This window comes from Falco rusticolus, chromosome 2 (assembly GCF_015220075.1).
Source record: "Falco rusticolus isolate bFalRus1 chromosome 2, bFalRus1.pri, whole genome shotgun sequence".
Taxonomy (NCBI): domain Eukaryota; kingdom Metazoa; phylum Chordata; class Aves; order Falconiformes; family Falconidae; genus Falco; species Falco rusticolus.
In genome coordinates, this window is record NC_051188.1 from 91,418,097 (window position 1) to 91,437,059 (window position 18,963).

General features: G+C 43.8%; 1 protein-coding gene across 3 annotated transcripts in view; it reads left to right on the forward strand.

Moving 5' to 3' along the window:
* Positions 1-1,135: 1,135 nt before the first annotated feature.
* Positions 1,136-18,963, forward strand: part of PHKA2 (phosphorylase kinase regulatory subunit alpha 2) — a 49,140-nt gene continuing 31,312 nt past the window's right edge. For 2 of the 3 annotated variants that reach the window (XM_037377244.1, XM_037377245.1), the window contains exons 1-13: positions 1,136-1,335; positions 6,773-6,931; positions 8,262-8,309; positions 8,800-8,968; positions 9,831-9,913; positions 10,587-10,667; positions 12,787-12,885; positions 13,208-13,354; positions 13,586-13,639; positions 14,169-14,291; positions 16,263-16,358; positions 17,780-17,887; positions 18,580-18,658. In XM_037377244.1, the coding sequence (XP_037233141.1) occupies positions 1,258-1,335; positions 6,773-6,931; positions 8,262-8,309; positions 8,800-8,968; positions 9,831-9,913; positions 10,587-10,667; positions 12,787-12,885; positions 13,208-13,354; positions 13,586-13,639; positions 14,169-14,291; positions 16,263-16,358; positions 17,780-17,887; positions 18,580-18,658 (1,324 nt within the window). In that variant the 5' untranslated portion in view covers positions 1,136-1,257. Of the gene's footprint in view, positions 1,336-6,772; positions 6,932-8,261; positions 8,322-8,799; positions 8,969-9,830; positions 9,914-10,586; positions 10,668-12,786; positions 12,886-13,207; positions 13,355-13,585; positions 13,640-14,168; positions 14,292-16,262; positions 16,359-17,779; positions 17,888-18,579; positions 18,659-18,963 lie in introns of those variants that run through there. The other variant, XM_037377246.1, reaches the window with a different exon arrangement.

Consider the following 18,963-nt stretch of genomic DNA (forward strand, 5'->3'; position numbering starts at 1 on the left):
GCCTGCTTTCTCAGCCATGGCTGTTGGTTACACAGTTGATGAAGTAAGCATCAGTTAGTTACAAAATTAACTCTCTTAATGCTGTAATTTCACATGAGGAAAAAGAAAAAAAAATCCTTTCGGAAGTCTCAGTGAATCCCACACCTTCAGCTACTCGGCAACAGCCTTTCCGTGCTTCAGCAGCCGTCCATCCAGCGGCTGTCCATCCACACTCACCATCGTGTCTCCCTGCTGCCAGGAGCACAGAGCGAACTCTGAAGATTTTGCAACTGTAACACATGGTTTTGGTCGGTTAGTTGGTTTGTGGTTTTTTTCCTTTTAAGCCTTTGTCAAGTTCCCAAGTCTCGGTTCTCTTTGCCTGACTCCCCTACTTTCCGCTTGCTCCTGGCCCACCCGTGTGCGGGAGCTGCGGCGTCACAGCGCCAGCCGGCGAGCGCAGGGCGGGCAGGGCCGCGCGTTGCCTGGCGCCCCTAGCGGGTGCTGTGGGAACAGCAGGCTCATTCACAGCAGGAATCTCTACATCCTTACATTAGTAAAGCTGGAAAGCCAAGACTGGGGTGTGACGACACCTGATAAAGCCTTGCTTTCTTGCCTTTTTTTTTTTTTTTTTTTCAAGGCTTTCATTCTCTCAGATGTCAAAACGGTATTTTTTTAAGGCTGGGGGAAAAAATCCACCTTCCAACAAATGTTCTGGCCTTTTGCATTTTATCTTATGAACTTAACGATGAGGATGTATAAAATCTCCTTTATTTTTGACAGTTAAGCCTAACTTTTGTCACTTGTCGCGCTGCGGCTCCCGCCGCTGGGCCTTTGCTCCCAGGCAGTCCCTCGAGCACGGACCCCCGCGGCGCCTCCTGCCCTTCCCCTGCCGCTTCCCAGGGCAGCGCGCTGGGCCTTGGTGCGAACACTGCAGGGAAGAAGCCTGCTGGTTCCTCGGAAAAGCTGAATGTGGGATTTCAAGCACCTTACCCGCGCGGGAGCAGCCCTGCCCCTGCCCCTGCTCCCGTTCATGTGCCCGCCGCCACAGCCGGCGCCGCCCGCTCCCACCGCCCGCCCTGGGGGAGGAGCCCGGGGGCCGCCCCGTCCCGCCCGGGGGGAGGAGCCCGGGGGCCGCCCCGCCCCGCGCAGGCCGGCAGGGAGGGAGGAGGCAGCGGCCGCCATCAGGCAGTGGCGCCGCGCCGGTCGTGGCTGTGGTCGAGGGGCTGGGCCGGGCAGCCGGGCCGGCTGAGGCGGGGGGCGCGGGCCGGCCGTGGGGCGATGAGGAGCCGCAGCAACTCGGGTGTGCGCCTGGACGGCTACGCCCGCCTGGTCCAGCGGACCATCCTCTGCCACCAGGTGAGGGTATCCGCCGCCGCGGGACGCCTGTGAGGGGCCGGGGGTGCCCGGCGCTGGGGGGCCGGCCGGGGCGTGGGGGGCCGCGGCGGGGGTCGCGGAGGGGCTGCGCCGAGCGGCTGGAGCGGCCGGGGCCGGTGACCGTAACCTGGGTGCGCAAGGGTCGCGGCGGGGCCGGGGGAGGAAAATACCTGCTGCGGCCGGCGGCCGGCCTCTGCGCCGCATCTCCTGTCCCCGCCTGGGGCGGTGCGGGAGCGCGGAGGCGGCGCGGGTCCTCGGGGGGCTCGCTAGCCGCTTACATAAACGCACGTCGGAAGATACGTGGAAAATACAGCAGGTCTGAGCTTGCGAACAATAATACAGCGCATGGCGATATGACACACGCCCACCCGTTGTAAGACTGTATGTATATACGTGCGCGTAACACCGCTGAGGCCCAGTGACACAGAGCTCCCCGGCAGGGCCTTCACAACCTGCCTGTCAGCATCGGCGCGGTGTGAGTGCGGGGCCGGCGGGGCCCGGTGGGGCTCGGCGTGTGTGCGGCGGGGCACGTCCCAGGGATTCCCGGGCCGCTGCCCTGCAGCTTGTGCAGCCCCGGTGTCGGTGGAGCATCACCCGATGTGACACCGCCTGGGCTCTGGCTTGCCGGTGTGTGAGCTGTACAAGAATGAAGGTGTCGGGGCTGGTAGGAAAAAACCTGTGACCCGCTCTGGTTTTTGGCCAGGCCGTACAGAGGAGCACGTAGCGTAGTGCTGGCTGCTTAATGTGCTCACTTCGCCCAGGCAGGCAGCGGGGAATTGCAGTGTGTTCTGCAGCACCATACTTTGCTTAAAACAGTTCAGTACATCAAGATGAGAGCAACAAGTGTTCTGGCACGAATCGGTTCCCAAATAGACGTAGTTGCTGAGAGTTATGAGAAACTGGAAAACAGTGAAATAAGAGGGTAGGACCCAAATTGGCTTAGGGCAGTAAGATTTTTGTCACTGGCTGTTGTGTGCACAGGGTCCAGACACCTGTGAATTAATGTTTGTGTACTAATTGCTGTAAACTCACAGGAGGAAATGCAAGGACATGGTGTGAGTGCTGTGCTGGAGTGCAGGAGATGCCTTGTCTTGTGCTCCTGTCTCTGCCTTTTGTCTGCAGAATGACAGAGGACAAGTCACTTTGGCTTCCAGTGCCTGCCTTGATTTCCACATTTATAGGATGAGGATGCTGATAACAGCCTCCATTAGGGGAGAGATGGAACCTGAGATCAAACATGCCCCATGAAAGCTATGCCTTAATGATATTAATAGTTAATAATAATAAGGGTAACTTAATGGTAATATGGTAGTTTATCCCAGTGACCTAGAATTTTGTAATTGCTATTTACAGTGCTTGGATGCATGTTCATGACTTGGTGCTGCCTTTTCCACTAAGTGCTCAATGCTGGGGAGAGCTCAGTGGTGGGGGGAGGCGATAAGTAAGTTTTCTGTGTGTGGAAAGCCAGTCACAGGCTAGCAGCAAGGCAGAGGGACAGTGATATCCCAAGAGGGCCCAGAGATGCTGCAAGATGTGTTTCTAGATTTGTTTTCTGTACCTATACTCTATGGTTTTGCACCGCAGTAGATTGTAAATGTCCTGTTCAGCTGGGTGAAAGGATGCAGTTAGACATGGGCAAGTTATGACCATTATCTCTGGGCTACATGCCCTGTCTTGCTTGGGACCAGAATAGCCCAGGCTGGGCAGCTGCTTCACTGCTGCTGGTGCCTTCCTGATGCCTTTCAGGACGGAGCCAGGGAGTGGAAATTTCTGCCATTGGTTTGCCCAGGAGCAGCCTGGCAGAAGAGGCAGGAGGCATTTAAGATTGCTGGTCAGCACAGGGGTGACGTGTGACTCTGACTTTGTACCTCGCATCCACAAGCATGCCGGATATGCAGACTTGGGCCACTTTGCAGGATTGCATTCGTAGCAAATTTTTTCTTGTTTTGCAAGTGTTGCATTCTGCTGATCAGTCTCTGCTGCATGCACAGTGATAAGTACAATCCTGTTAAAGGTTGTACAAGGAAGCTAAGACCAAATTACTGGCTCCTGTCTCATGCCCTTGCTTTGCTTATACTGGCCTGCTGTGGTGTAGAGTCTGCCAGCTATTGCATGTGCCCCTGGGGACCCGAGCCAGAGGAGTGCTTCGATACTGTAGCTGAGCAAGCGCTGAAGAGCATCACCAGAAGGCTGTTCTGGGCTGCTTATTACACTTGTTAATTTGCATGAGATAAGGTATGTCCATGAAATAGCAAAACTTATCATCTATATACACTTTAAATATTGCTAGGGTACTATAAGAGAAAAGCATATGGAGCTGATAAGGAAAGCGCATCTGGCATACTGTCGTGGTTTACTCCCAGCCAACAGCTAAGCACCACACAGCTGCTTGCTCACTCTCCCCTGGTGGGATGGGAGAGAGAATCAGAGAAGTTAAACTGGGGAAATCTGTGGGTTGAAGTAAAGACAGTTTAATAGGTAAAACAAAAGTCGCACATTCAAGCAAAGCAAAACAGGAAATTCATTCACTGTTTTCCATCTGCAGGCAGGTGTTCAGCCATCTCCAGGAAAGCAGGGCGCCATCACATGTAACAGTTCCTTGGAAAGACAAAGTACCATCACTCTGAAGGTTCCCCCCTTCCTCCTCCTTCCCCCACCTTTATATGCTGGGCATGACACCATATGGTATGGAATATCCCTTTGGTCGGTCAGGGTTAGTAGTAGTTCCTGCTGTGTCCCCTCGCAACTCCTTGTGCACCCCCAGCCAGCTTGCTGGTGGGGTGGTGTGAGAAGCAGAAAAAGCCTTGGCTCTGTGTAAGCACTGCTCAGCAGGAACTAAACATCATCAACGCTGTTTTCAGCACAAATCCAAAACGTAGCCCCATATTAGCTGCCATGAGGAAACTAACTACGCCAGCCAAAACCAGCACACATACACTTATGGGTAACCCCAATTGTGTTATGGCTGGTTTCATGCAAACACTCCATCAGCAAACTTTGCTGGAGCTTACATTGTTTTTTGTTTGATGTATCAAAGAGACAGATGCAAAATAAATAGATTTTCAGCAAGATGCTAAATTTGGGCTTACTTGTACTGCTGCTTTGGTTACGACCTTGCTATTTTTGTGCCTTTATTGCTGAAGTTCTTATTAGCATCTGGTCCCCTGTAGGATCTGGTGTTGTGTTTGGGGATTTTTTTTTTTGTCTTCGGATTAATAGATAGACTTAAAAGTAGTATTTGGCATGATATAACAGTTTAAGTCTTAGTTCAGCAATCAGCTTTCTGTTGCAGTGCTCTCAGCTGACAGAGCCCGTGGGTGCTGGTAAAATTCTTTGCTGTGTGGATCTGTATGTGCAGTGTGATTTGCAGGATGAGACCTGCTAGTCCAATTAGTGATCGCTGCGTAGACATAATGCTTTGAAGTACTAGCTGAGCTGAAATCCCTTTGACATCTTTGGCATTAAGCACACTCAATATTTCTTTGGGTTCTTTAGCACCCTGTAAGGGCTGTACTTTTCATATGGTGTCAGCAGGTAAAAATAACTGTAGTTTTTAAGAGTAAGCACTTTCTAAAAAAAAAGAAAAAAGCCCAACCAAAACTATTTAAAATATTAATATATTGTGGTGTTCTGCTAACATTCTGAATGTGCATGAGGAATGACATTAATTTGTCAGTCTGTGAAAGCCAGCCCCAATAAGCCCCAAGAACTGGGACCTTCTTGTAGAGGAACCAAAGGCACTGAAATGGTGATAGCTGCCCTTGGATGTATTTAATGCAGCCTCTTGAAGATGGGCAGATCCCTCCCTGGGGACTGAATGGTCTTTTAAAGTCTTGCATGGGCCATTTTTCTGGGATTTCCATCTTGTTACTTGGAGGCATTTTTATTTTGCAACTGGCAGCCAGCCCAGTGTGGGAGGAAAAATAAGCCAAAATGATCATTTTCTCAGATAGCAGGGCGATCTCTGTCAAGCCAGGCCTGCAGGTACATAGGCATTTGTTGTCCTTCGTGGGAGGGAGGGAAACACAGTGCCCTCTAAAAATACTGGGAATGTGTAGTCTGCCTTTCGAGATCCTAGCTTTTATCACGTGGGCACAGTGATAAACTGGGATCGGGGTCTCCTTTCTTTGCTTGCTCATTTGTTCTTCTGTTACTCCCTGGTCTGACTTTTCAAGTTCAAAAAGTTTTTTAAGCTCTTTGGGTTCATGTGTGCAACTTTCCCCATCAAATAGATAAGTAAGCTGTCCTTTGGTTGCCATTTGGTTTGTGAAGATTATGCTGAGGGACTGTTTCAGCAGAACTACATGTTTCAGCGCTCCACGAGCCACTAGAGATTGCTGTATTTAAACCATAACAATAGCTCTGACTGTGCCCAGTCACATGTGTCAGGCTGTCACCCATGTCCTGTTCAGTTGACAGCTGCAAAGCCCAGGAAATTGTAATTGACGCTCCTCCCTCTCAAAACTTCTTTCTTAAAAGTAACTACAGGAGTAGAGTGAACCGGTGTGTGGCAGAAATAAAAAATTGGTGTATGTATTCTTTTTAATTTTGCTTATCTTTATTATTGTAATCTTTACCCCTTGTCACAGCAGCCCTGGCAATTAGTCTTTGTTCACTGAAGTTTTCTGTAAAGGCTTGATTTGATTGAAATCTCTGTTGGTCTTTTGCCTCTCTTTTTTTTTGTTAATAAAGAACATAGAGCTGAGAAAGATGGTCTTAAAAATTATGACAATGAAGCAATGGGAATTAATGATGCAATGAAAAATTTAATGGAGTATTTGGGATGCAGGAGGCTACTCAGTGTGCTGGTTTTCAGGAAGTGTTGCTTTTCAACACCATCAGAATTTGTCTTTCTGTACATTTTCCAAAGGAGAATATAAAAAGGCTTTACATGCGTTCATGCTTTAGCTATTATAAATCCAGTAGGTAAATAAATAGAAATACTTTTTTAATTTCCTAGGACAGAAGTAGTGGTTTTTTACTTCCTCAGGATTGTGCCACAGACCAGTTGCATAGGGAAGAAGAGATCCCAGACTCAATTTCTCATGTTAACTCAGTACCATCTTTTCCTTACAGATACGTAAAATTTAAATTCCTATTTCCTCAATGTATTTCAAATTTCACTCAGTGACTTAGCTAGTAATCCTGTGTGGATGAAGAAGCCCAGCTGGCTGCTATGAGCTTTACATCCTGAACTGTTCAAAGAAATTTTGCATTTCACTTGTGTGAGTTTGGGAAGAAAAGATGGGACCTCACTTCTGTTGTGAAATTGTGAGCAGCCTCAGCATGCAATCATCTTCAATCATATTTGGCGCTCTCTTTTGTTTTATTACTCTTTGATACAGAAAGAACTGGTGCTTCTTAATAGATGGGATTTCAGGCAGTAATGTTTGTTCTTTATTCCTTCTACCATGGCTAGAATCCAGTTACAGGGCTGCTTTCAGCTGGTGCGGACCATAAAGATGCTTGGGTACGGGACAACATCTATAGCATCCTGGCTGTGTGGGGGCTGGGAATGGCTTATCGGAAGAATGCGGACCGGGATGAGGATAAGGCCAAAGCCTATGAGCTCGAGCAGGTATGTCAAAGTTTTAGCATTAACCAGTTATGCTGTTTGGTTTTTTTCATATAGTAGTGGTTTTGAATGGTACATTGGCATTCCTGCTGTATATAGGATCTGGCACAGTTTTGCCACTTGGAGTACGTGTCTTGTTCCTGTGACAGCAGCATCCACGCAGCATGTGGTGTGCAGGGTTCCTGGAGCCTTCTAGCAAGCAGGGTTTGGAGAACTGAGTGGCAGAGAGACTAGCATCTGAACTAAAATATAAACAAAACAAAAGCATTGAGGGGTCAAATTTCCATCAGTTGGCCAATTGTTGAAAACTAGGCTTCTGAGAGATTTTATGCCCGGGTGTACAAGTCTCTGATTAAACCTTGTGATCCCTCCTGAGGTGTATAATGCAGCAGAACATCAAGCCTAGGTAGCTTAGATCGTAGGGTGACAATCTATCTGCTAGACCATTCTTCCCCGTAAGGAGAAGCATGCTGTTTAAAGCAGCAATCTTTGAATTGTGCACTTGTCTCGTGGAAGTTGTACATGTGTCTGATCAAAACAGACAAGGTAACAGTCTCCAAGCTGGTAAGTCTCATGTGCTGGAGAACTGGAAGGGGAGGTAAGTCACACCGTTAATTTCTATAATCTCTAGCTGGGAAAGTGGGTACCAGAAGTAAGAGTGTGGAGGTGGGTTAAATGAGGAGTGAATGATGGTGTCAGTGTGCTGCTGTTGTTTTAAGGGACTGAGTAGATTTTATGCTGACATGTACAGTTCAGACCAGGGAGGCCTGTAGTGACAGAATAACTTTGACTCAGTTTGCACCATCATATTTTAAGGCTCTGTTTTTTGGGGGGTAAAAAGATGGGATTGATTTCTTCATTTAAGGCAAAATCCTGCGCTTATCCTTGTATGCACTAAAGGCCGTTTCTTTACATTAGTTGTCTGCTTTCTGTTGTACTCTATAAAAAGCAGAAGAAACTCCGCAGGTTTGCCAGTCATGTCAATGTCTGAGTGTTCCCTGGATCTGCCACTCTAAAAATTATTATTATTACTATTATTATTGTTATACATAGCATTCCTATTACTTCCTTGGCTGGATAGAAGAACCACAGAGTTGCTGCACTGTTTAAAGAGGGCCTTTGGGAAAAGATTGTTCTCTTAGATAGGGATGTGGGAATAAAATTCAACCATTGTACTAAAAAAAAATAAAGGTATGTAAAGCATTTCAGGCAAATATGTGGTTTATTACCTTTGGCGGGACATTAGTAGGGTGTGTGAACTTTGTCACTTTTGAACATTGTTTGTAACAGCTGATGAGGCTGGCCATGTCACTGGTCTGTTTCGTTCCTGCAGAATGTTGTGAAGCTGATGCGGGGACTCCTACAGTGTATGATGAGACAGGTAATGTCATAGGTATGAGTTGAATTGGTACATGTTGTATTTGCAAAGCATTTCATCTGAAGCATGTATTTCTTGTGTCTTTTCTGTAGAGTGATTTTTTTTTTTTTTTTTGCATATGTGTAGATGATGTGGGGAGTCTTTTTAAAACTCTTGAGCAAAACTCTGATCTTACTTGCACCTTTTTGAGATTGTGCTTGTAGTGAATCACAGTTTTGCATTTGCAAACTGATTTTCACCAAGATGCATACCTGTAACTAAGATCTGAACTAAGCAAGGTAATTACATCTTCTTTCCTGAAGAGGTGTGGATTTAGCTGGAGCCTAAAGCTAGAGTTGTGTTTAAGCACTCTGATCAATCTGAACACAGAAGTGAGTTAACAGGAATTAGGACTTTAAGTTTCTCCTCACCTGAGAAGAGTTGTTCATTTTGAAATAGTTTGGAGAATTTATTCCAAAATCTTTCAGATTTTATATTTGTGGTGGCTTTGTAGGTAGATAAGGTAGAGAAGTTCAAACGCACCCAGAGTACCAAGGACTGCCTACATGCCAAGTATAACTCTGCAACTTGTGCCACGGTGGTTGGAGATGACCAGTGGGGGCATCTACAAGTGGATGCAACTTCACTGTACCTGCTCTTCTTGGCGCAGATGACTGCATCAGGTAAGCAGGAGTCCTTTTAACCTTGACTGTTATTGCACTCTTTTGCCATTGTAGCATTCACTTGAAAAGGAAAAAAAGTAACTATCTTCAGAGACCTTTACTTAATTATTACTCAGATGAAAATACTTCTCTGGAAAAGAGATATGACTTAGTTACGATTTTATGTTTATAGTAACTGACAACGTTCATTCCCTTAATGTTTGTTGGCATACAAATACATGAAAAATTCAGAGTCATGTCAGAGAAGAGTTTCGTGTTTGAAGACTATGTAGGACATCCTAATGGACAGCTAGGTTTCTTCAGAGAGTGGCGATGTTGAGTCAGGTGCCACTAGTGCCATTTGTGTTCCACTTCTTGCTGGTACTGTTTTATTTTGTGCCCTTCTGAACGGTACTCCTCCTGTGAGGATAAGGATTTACTTCCTTATGTATTTTTCTGTCCTCAGAGCCCCTTGCCATTGACCCCTGCAGAGTGGACACCTGCTTGTCCTGATGGTCCCTCAATAGAACTCTTAAGCGGGCGAGGCGGGATGGGGAGCTGTGGGAATTGGGATGCACAGCTCTCAAGCGCCAGAGCTAGCTCAGATGTCTGTGCTTGGTACCAACTGTGTCTGAATGCCACCCTCCCAGGAGTGTTTTTTGGTTTGTGAAACTTCGAAACAGTATGTGTTGGTAGCATTTGAAGTATTTTATCAGTAGCAAGTATTGACTTGCTGCCTGATCTTTTGAAATCAGCGTGAGTTTTTCTATTGATTTCAGTGGGGAGTAGATGGTAGCAAATAAACAAAAGCATGAAACTCACTGAAGAATAAATACTTCAGTTCTGATACAGTGTAATTACTCTCTTCTCTTCTTTTAATCAGGGCTACGTATTATCTTCACCCTCGATGAAGTTACCTTTATTCAGAATCTTGTTTTTTACATAGAAGCTGCCTACAAAGTTGCTGTAAGTAGTTATTTGTGTGTAAATCACCTGAACACTGCTCAGATGTGGGTGGAAAATTATATATTGATGGAGAAGGAAAATACAGGCTTCTTTTTCCATTGTAAGGTATCAGAACCTGTCAGTACTCTACATTGTGAGCATTATCTTTGGAGATGGTGGGAGGGCTGTGGAGGATTTACTGCTGCCCGGGTGAGGTGTATATATTCAATCTATATCTATCTAATAATAGTTTTTCTTTATTGATAATTAATAAAACTGCCTGATGTCTCATTAAAAGCTTAAGGTTCTTTCTAAAAAGAACCAAGTGTTAAAAAATGTTTTGGAAAGTGAAAAGTTGGAAGTGGCACAGGGAGAAGCACACACAGGAGGAAGGAATTAAAAGCTTTGTGTGTTCTGTGAAGACAGTGATTCATCACTGTAGACCTGATCCTGCTAGGGTATGTTTTTATGTGCTGCTCTTTAAATATGGGGAGGAGCTCTTTGGAGACTTGAAGCCTTTTGTTTTTTCTTTCTTTTTTTCTTTGTTTTTCTTTGTGGGTTTTTTTTGTTGTTTTTTTTTTAAGTCAAATAAACAAATTTCATGCAGGGGTCTGATTTTGTTGGGGGTGAGGGGGGGAAACATTGTTTTTATATATAATCATGCCGTTTTTTCTTGATGATGTTGTTGTTGCAGGATTATGGAATTTGGGAACGTGGTGATAAGACAAACCAGGGCATCCCTGAACTGAATGCGAGCTCCGTAGGGATGGCCAAAGTGAGAATGTCTTCCTGATACCTTCTTCATGGTTGATTTGTCATGCTGAAGGGCTCTGACAAACGTGATTATTTCCTTTGCATGGTGGTCTTGGCTACTGCAATATTTAACTGACTGTATAAGAATTTTTATTTGGGCGTGAGTGAATATTTGTTAGTGTCAAGTCCTTGTGATAACGGCTTTCATTGAAGGACCTCAGTGGAGTTCTGGGGATTGATTGCAAGAAGGGTAGCAGGTTCATTGAGCCATTAATCTGATAGATTCAGTGAGGTGCAGTCTCATAAAGTGGCCTCTAGTTTTCTGTCCCTCATTCATAATTCTCCAGACCCAGTATTATATGTGATGTTTTCATAGTAAGATTAAGTTGGATGTAAGTTCTGGAAAACAACAGACTATCAGTCTAAAAATTATTGACAAATAACTTTGAGAAAAAAAATTAATAAGTAATTAAAAGAAAGTGGATATTTCTGGTTCCCCCATAGCACAAGGTCACAGAGATACCAAATGAAACTCAGAAAGCCATAAATGTGAATGTGTAATTGGCAACTGCCTTTTCACGTGGTGTCTGGGGGACTCATAGAAGCCAAACGTAGCTAAGGTCAAAGGTTTAGTTGCATTTCAGTGGGATATATTAGTTACCAAGATCTTGTGTAACTGCAAGAGGGAAAACCTGCTGGTCTTTGCCACAGTTCAGTTGGATAGCAATGGGGTGGTGTCCATGGGGGAGGTTATTCTCTCTTAGCTGTCCATTACGAGATTTCTTGCAGGGAACAGTCTGGTGCAGGTTGCCATGGTCTCTGCACAACTTCTGGGCATGTCGATGTCGGGATGACCCGTGGGACTCGCTGCACAGCTTTGCTTTTCTGTGGCTCTGAGTCCAATAAAAGTGCTGTTTGGGGTGGGGACTTGGGGGGCATACTGGAAGCCGTGCTGCAGAGGGTGAGATAGATGCTATTTTTTTGTAATCTGCCTCTGGAATTCCCTCTTAACATTTATGCCTCATATCTGCTTTGTGTGGCTACCCACGACAGCAGTACAGCACAGAGCACAGGCCTTTGAGTGGTTCTCAAGTGTCTTTTCTGTACTGTTAAGACTGCCCATGGTCCAGGCTATCAATTCTTCAGTGGGGCTTTCTGCTGCTATCGGGAACAACTGCTTGCTCTAGCACTCAGCTAGAGAGGCTCTGCAGAGCCAGTAAACCCATGTTTGTGTTGGAAGAAGAAAAATACGCTTGTCCCTCTGCAGAGAGATAAGGCAGGTGGTGCTGTACAATCCTTCATTTGTCAGAGACTGACACTACTGTGAAGCTGCAGGAGAAAAATGGGCACAGAGCAATGTTCAGTGCTACTGCAACCCTGTGAATACACATCTCAGAGGAGGGCTTTGCTAGCCTGGCTCTGGCCAGTCCTTGCTGTCTTCCTGGCACATTCCCTGCATGGTGCTTCACACCTCGCTGCTTCAAAGCCAGGTTTTGTGGCCTGCTAGGTTAAAGTAGAAGTGTCCAGATGGAGTGGGTGGTTGGGCTGCTGATGTCTTCAGTAGGCAAACGCATTATGGCCAAGAGGTATGAGATGTGGCGATTCCCCTGTTGACACGGAATGTGCTGTGCCTTGACTGGCTGTGGAGAGAGGCAGACATCTCTTTTCTCTTTCCCTCGAGAAGTGATAGTGTCAGAGTGTGGTGATGCTCTCCTGTTGGGACCCAGAATCAGCAGAGGCTGGTGCCGCCTTCCTCTTTGAACAACCTTTCAGACAGGAAAAGTGAAAGATCACTGAGTGGGGGCTATTTTGGAATATAGGACATGAGAAGCATTTATTAGTAAGTCCTTTGATATTTAGACATTATCTCAGTGGAAACCCGTCTCCCCATTGTTTTGCGTTGCCTTTAAATTGTAAGAAGGGTCATCAGTGCATCAGTCCTGTATCCTGCTAGCAGAAAAACAGAAATACTTAGTTTTTCTAAAATACTGCCAGGCTTCCCTTTGAAGATGAAAAAATGTCTGTGGAGCGAACTTCTGTCTTAGGTAATTTCCTTCAGAGGATAAGCACAAGTGCTAGGATGTATACTTGGCTTAAAAGGTATTCAGTGATTTTGGGTGGTTGTTTTGTTTTTCTTGAAGGCTGCTTTGGAAGCAATTGATGAACTAGATCTTTTTGGAGCTCATGGAGGACACAAATCAGTGATTCATGTTCTTCCTGATGAAGTAGAACATTGTCAGGTAAAAATTAGTCTTCTGTTCCCTTTGCTAGGGGAAAACCAACCACCTGCTCCCTTTTATTTTTAAATGAAATGTTGATTAACTGAACCAAGCACTTGACGTAATAAGGATGGCTTCAGACTATGCTGTTCACCTTGTTTTCTAGTAGATTGTGTGAAAGTGAGTGGTGTGAAGCATTCTTTCTAATTCAGTTAAAAAAAATCATGCAGTGAGTTCTTTGTCACTTTGCAGGTAGTATAGTCTATTCCATTTGCACTTGACATAGTCTTTTGAAGTAGGTAAATTGTTTTACATCCCTGTCTTCTGTTCCTGTCTCGCTCAGTCTATTCTATACTCCATGTTGCCAAGGGCATCCACATCAAAGGAGATAGATGCTGGCCTTCTGTCTATTATTTCTTACCCGGCTTTTGCAGTGGAGGATCTAAACCTTGTTAATGTAACGAAGAGTGAAATCATATCCAAATTGCAGGTAAGGATTCCCTTTATTTTTATTTTTCAGAGGGAAAGAGAAGCAGAACCTCCCTTTCTTAAACAAAAATCCTAATTAAACAAAGGTTTCCAGACTTGGTTCATCCGTGTGTGGAAGAGAAGGAGGAAAAACCCCAAGTGACACTTAAAACTCGGCACATAACTTTTATGCTGATGTTAGTCTGTGAGGAAGAACAGTATGTGAAGTTTTCTATTTTGTCTGTTTTTACAGGGCCGCTATGGCTGCTGTCGCTTTCTCAGAGATGGCTACAAGACACCCAGAGAGGTACTTCTGATGTATATTTTCAGTAGGCATTAGGAATAATTTTATTTCTTGTTTATAGAAATCTTTGTCTCATTTTCATGAAGGGGTGAAGTTCTGTCTGTATCGCTGTTGAGACGTCTTAGTGGATTTGGAGTATCCACCCTAGAAATGGATGACACACATCTGAAGGAAACTAAGGGTTTGAAAACAAATTAAGGACAGAACTTTATTAATAATCCTGTAAGAAATGAACCATTAGTTATGCTTATGGTACCTAAGTGGAAGCGGTGTCTGATGTCTCCCAAAATATCTTTGAACTGAGACAGAGCCAAGATTATTTGGGTGACGCCTAGATTCTGAGACTGGGAAAAGTTGATTTGTCTAGGGAGCGATTAAGTGAGTTTGGGACTGAATGTGAAAAAGAAGCCAAGAGACTGTGGAAGCTATTTCTGGTGTGTTTATTGGTTTCTTCGTTTTAATTACTTGTATAAAATAGGTGGCCATTATGATTGGAATATTAGTGACTAAATGAGTATGATTGAATTTCTAGGATCCAAGCAGGCTGCACTATGATCCCGCTGAGCTCAAGCTCTTTGAGAATATAGAATGTGAGTGGCCAGTGTTCTGGACATACTTCCTAATTGATGGAGTATTTAATGAGGACAAAATTCAGGTGAGGAAAGGAGAAATTACTTTCAATGAAAATGCAAAGCCATTTACCCACGGTATTTTGTAGCTCTGCTCTGTGTTTAATTTGGGTATCAGTTGGATACCCCATCAGCAGGATGGGAGTAGTCTTCAGCCAATCCCACGTTCCTGGGGAGTTTGTGACATGGTAGAGGCTGCAGCGTTGTGCACACTGAGGCCTTGTTGCCCGCTCTCTACGAGGTTGAGTGGCTCTGTTAGCTGGTGTGGTCAAACTGGGCTGAATGGGATTTATTTGCCTGGTTCTGTCTTACCACCAACCTTGATGCTCTTTTCCCAATTAATTCAGGATGAGACCAGCTTCTTTTTCCCCTGACCTCTGTGACTTGGCTGCTGAGAACAAGATTCATAGTGCTTTCAGTCCTTTTGTACATTCAGGGAGATCTGAGATTGGATTATGAGGAGCCATTTCATTTTCATTGATTGCCTGAGTTACTTCACGCCTTCACTGTGTCAAGCATTCAGTAGTCAGGGGAGCCAAACTGGTTGAACCCTCCAAAGTTATAGTGGCACCTGGAGAGTATTGGTGAATGAAAGAGTGACAAGTAACCAAGACTAAATGTATTCATACCAGGACTTCTGTAGATTGGTGGCTTGAAGGAAGTAAAAATACATGTGATTTAGAAGTGCCTAGTATGCAAAGGGACAACAGTCTGCTAAACATAACCCCTTAAAAAATAAAATGGAATCAGAAACAAAACAGAGTTTCAGACCAAAAAGCCCTCTTTCTGTACCAGATGTTGTAAATCAAGTGAAATACTTACTGACACTAGAAAATATAAGTTGCTTTCCTGAACACAGTAAAAATAGTCTGATAGAGAAATGGCATTAGGTCATGAAGAGGAGTATCAGAATTCAGTCATGTGAGTAAAATACCATTTCACAAAGCAGTCTCTAGAAATTAGTTGGATTATCTGGCATGGTATATACCTGTTTTCGTTTATGGTGTGCAGACAGGCTGTGCTAGGGTATGGTCAGACTGGGCAATTGCTCCCAGTTCCCACCATTTAAACATGGTTGAATGAGTCACTGAGGCACTCAGGTGAGTGTCTGATCTGCAGAGAACTGGTTGCAATGGCAGCAACTGGTAGAAAAAGAAGCACCCTGAGGACTGAAAGAGTGGAGAAGGACAGGATACTGAAAAATCAGTTTACCATAATATGAACCTGTGGTTGCTTTACTTTGCATGTTCCACTACTCAGAAGGGATAGCAGAAATAGCATTTCAGAGGTGGGTGCTGGTAACACTTGAAAACAGTTCCCCTGTAAGTAAAGGTTTGTAATGAGGTAGTTAAGAAATGGAACAAAATAAGGGATCTGGTAAAAAGAATATTAAATGTTCTTTATCTTGTATCAGTCTGGCGTTCCTGTCCGTAATACGTTGTCTAACAAACAAGAAAAAAAGGATTTTAAGTTCAGTGAACTTAGATATTTTTAAACAGTTTATTCTAAGTTTTCCATCGGGCAAATTTTTAAGCAAATCGGGTAAGAGAAAAAGATTTCCCGAACTTGAAAATGAGAATTCAGAAGATGGTAGACAAATGTGCATGGTAGGAAGCTAACAATTGATATAACTTTTATGAATATTGGCAATCCTGGTGTCCGTGTCACTGCATTGGTGTCTATTGCAAATTTCATGTAGGATTTGTTCCAATGGCTTCTTGATAGGAATATGTTAGAAGTTTTGTACTGCAGCAGCGTGTTATAAAGGTATGTCTTCATGTTTCTGAGGCTGGTAATAGAGATGCTGGAACAGTCTCTGAGAATCTGAACCCTGATCTTCCATCAGCAAGTCATCAACCCCTCCCTCCCTTTTTATTTTTAAATGAACTTTCAGCAGAAAAGTACTGTTAAAAAGTACTAAAACTTTAACTTTACTCTTTTGGGTTTGCTGACTGCATGTAATGTAAATTCTCACTGTTTTTTTAAAATATTTCCAGGTACAAGAGTATAGAGAGGCTCTGGAAGGAATACTTATTAGAGAGAAGAGTGGAATAGTGCTAATGCCTGAATTGTATGCTGTCCCTCCAGAAAAGGTATTGTGAAAATGCAGCATCCACTTCAGTACGCAAAGTATAGATACCGAGATGAACGTTGGTTTTATAGTTTTCCTGTAGCTGATAAATTTAAACAAGCAATAAAAAAAAAACAAAACTACTGCACGTTATTTAAAAGTTAAGAGACCTCTCACAGCTCCTGCTGAGAAATGATGAACTTCAGGTGTCCAAATGGTCACATTTTTTATTTGGGAATCTGGGTGCCTGTGGAAATATTAGAGCAGGTCTAAAGTTTTAAATCTTTGTAGCAAGGCATATATCGAAGAAGTGCTGATGCTGACTTAGGAGCTGAAGCTGAAAGAAAAAAAAGCATACTGTCCTACCTGTGTAGTCTATTTGTTGATAGTCTATTTCTTTTCCAGAGCTTGTATCTGAGAGATAAACAGGTTTCAGATGGGCTCTCAAATTAGAGTTAGAGTTTGGGCTGGGGTTTTTGTTTTGTTTTGTTTGGGTTTCCACCCACCACCACCCCATCTTTGCTGTTACTGTTTACCTCATTCTCCCATTGTGAGAGAGAAATTCAGATGAGCTTATGTGCTTTTCCATGCTATTTGCCTTCATATCACTCCCTGCCAGCTTCTCCCACTCCAGACTTCTCAGCCTTCACTCACTAAGGGTGTGGAGCCTCCTGGGTTGGTCTGAGTTTGAGCAGGGAGTGTTGACAGCTGATGTCTTGCTTGCAGATCTGAGGTGGGAACTGTGAATTGCCTTCCTAGTGGGAACAAGCATGTAAGAGTTCAGAGCCGCCTTGGGAATTTTGAGGTGATGATGATCGGATGAATGTGCCAAATAAACAGGGTAGATTTTGCCTGTCATTTAGAAATTTTAAAATGGTTACAGTAAAGATATTATCTAGGAGGGTTTTTCCCCCACCCTTAATAGATCTATATACCTCAAAACCAAGACAGTTTTCCTTTTTCTAAATTAATAAGAGTCTGCTCCGAATTTTTCCATTGACCATTCTTGCTAACACAGGAAAGGTGAAAAAGTCTTTATTTTTGGATAGCACCTTTACTTCAGGAATCTAGTTGGGCATTAATGAAGTTAAGTGCTGTCCTGCAAGGGATCAGAAAGCAGACACACAATTACTGACAAGCTGTCCAGAGAGAAGGCAGCAAAGGCATAGTGAGAATAAAGGGGAAGTGCTAACACCAAAGCTGTAACTGCACGCAGAGTCCCCATTCAATGCCCAGCTTTGAAGGGTGGGGCAGTGTACTATAAGAAAGCACAGTTCTTGTCCCAGAAAACATACAGCCTTAAAAGTAAACCAGAGAGATCACGATGTCACAGCAAGTTAAAAAGGCTAGATGATAGACCATATTCTTTTCAAATACTTCCATGTTATTGATTGTTCTTCACAACTTTAGGGTAATTTTTCTTGTTTATATGTTTGCTTTCAGGTAGATGAGGAGTATGAAAATCCTCACTCAGTGGATCGTGTTCCAGTGGGAAAGTTGCCTCATCTTTGGGGCCAATCATTGTATATCCTTAGTTGCCTATTAGCAGAGGTAATTGTTTCTTGTATAGTAGGTGAGCTTGTATTTCACTTTCTTTTGAGATGGCTTGTGCTTAAAGTACAGTTCTGTTGACAGGCAGGGTTCAGTGTGTTTTCCAGTAGGAACATGTACATGAACCATGGAAGGGTGACTCCGAGCTTTCAGGAGCTTTTTTGCTATATATAGATATCTGTTTCTAGTCGAGCTGAATAAGTTGTCAGATGAACTGGATGTATAATTAAGCTAGAGGAGTATGCCCAGGCTGATTTGGCTGTTCCAGAGCTAGGACTTTGCATTGTTTCTACTCCACTAGGCTATACCTTACTCTGTGACATAAGTTGCCTGTGGAGTTGTCCCTTATTAGCCATGGACTTGTTAAAGGAACCACTGAATATCTCTGTGGAGCTACAAAAAAAATCACCGGCCTGGCAAAATTGGTCAGTTGCTGCAACTCTAAAATAGGAAACCTGAACATGCAGATTGTCAGTCATAACCTTTTATTTGTTGTTCTGAAAAATATTGCAGCCATTGTTTTTATTGAATGTACTACTTAGTGGAAGGGGTAGATAAACCAGGCTTTAAGTCCTGTGTCTCCTGATAAAATATGGAAATCAGTTAAGAATTCTTCTGGGTGTCATCAGAAGCGTTTTACATAATTTTTGTTTGTTTCCTTTCTTTTTTTCTTTCCTTTGTATTTATTCTAGGGGTTTCTTGCTGCAGGTGAAATTGATCCCTTAAACAGGAGATTTTCCACTGGATTTAAACCTGATGTTGTGGTACAAGGTGAGGGAGTTTTTTGAACGTTCTGGGTGAATTGGATCATGTGATGGTGAAGTCCCTATGTACAGGAAGGAAGAAAGACATGTTTAAAAATAATGTGGATTTTTGCATGGGATATAGATGCTTTGATGATACTGTGAGAAGGAGAAAGGGGTTGTTTGCCTAGCTGCCTTTTTACAGGAGGGAAGATCAGGTTTAACAACTTTTTTTGTTTTTTAAATAGTGGATAAAACATTAAGGCTTGTCAGGGACTGGGAGACTGGCAAACTTGTAGTGAAAAGGAAAATCTTGGTGGGTTCTAGGTAGAA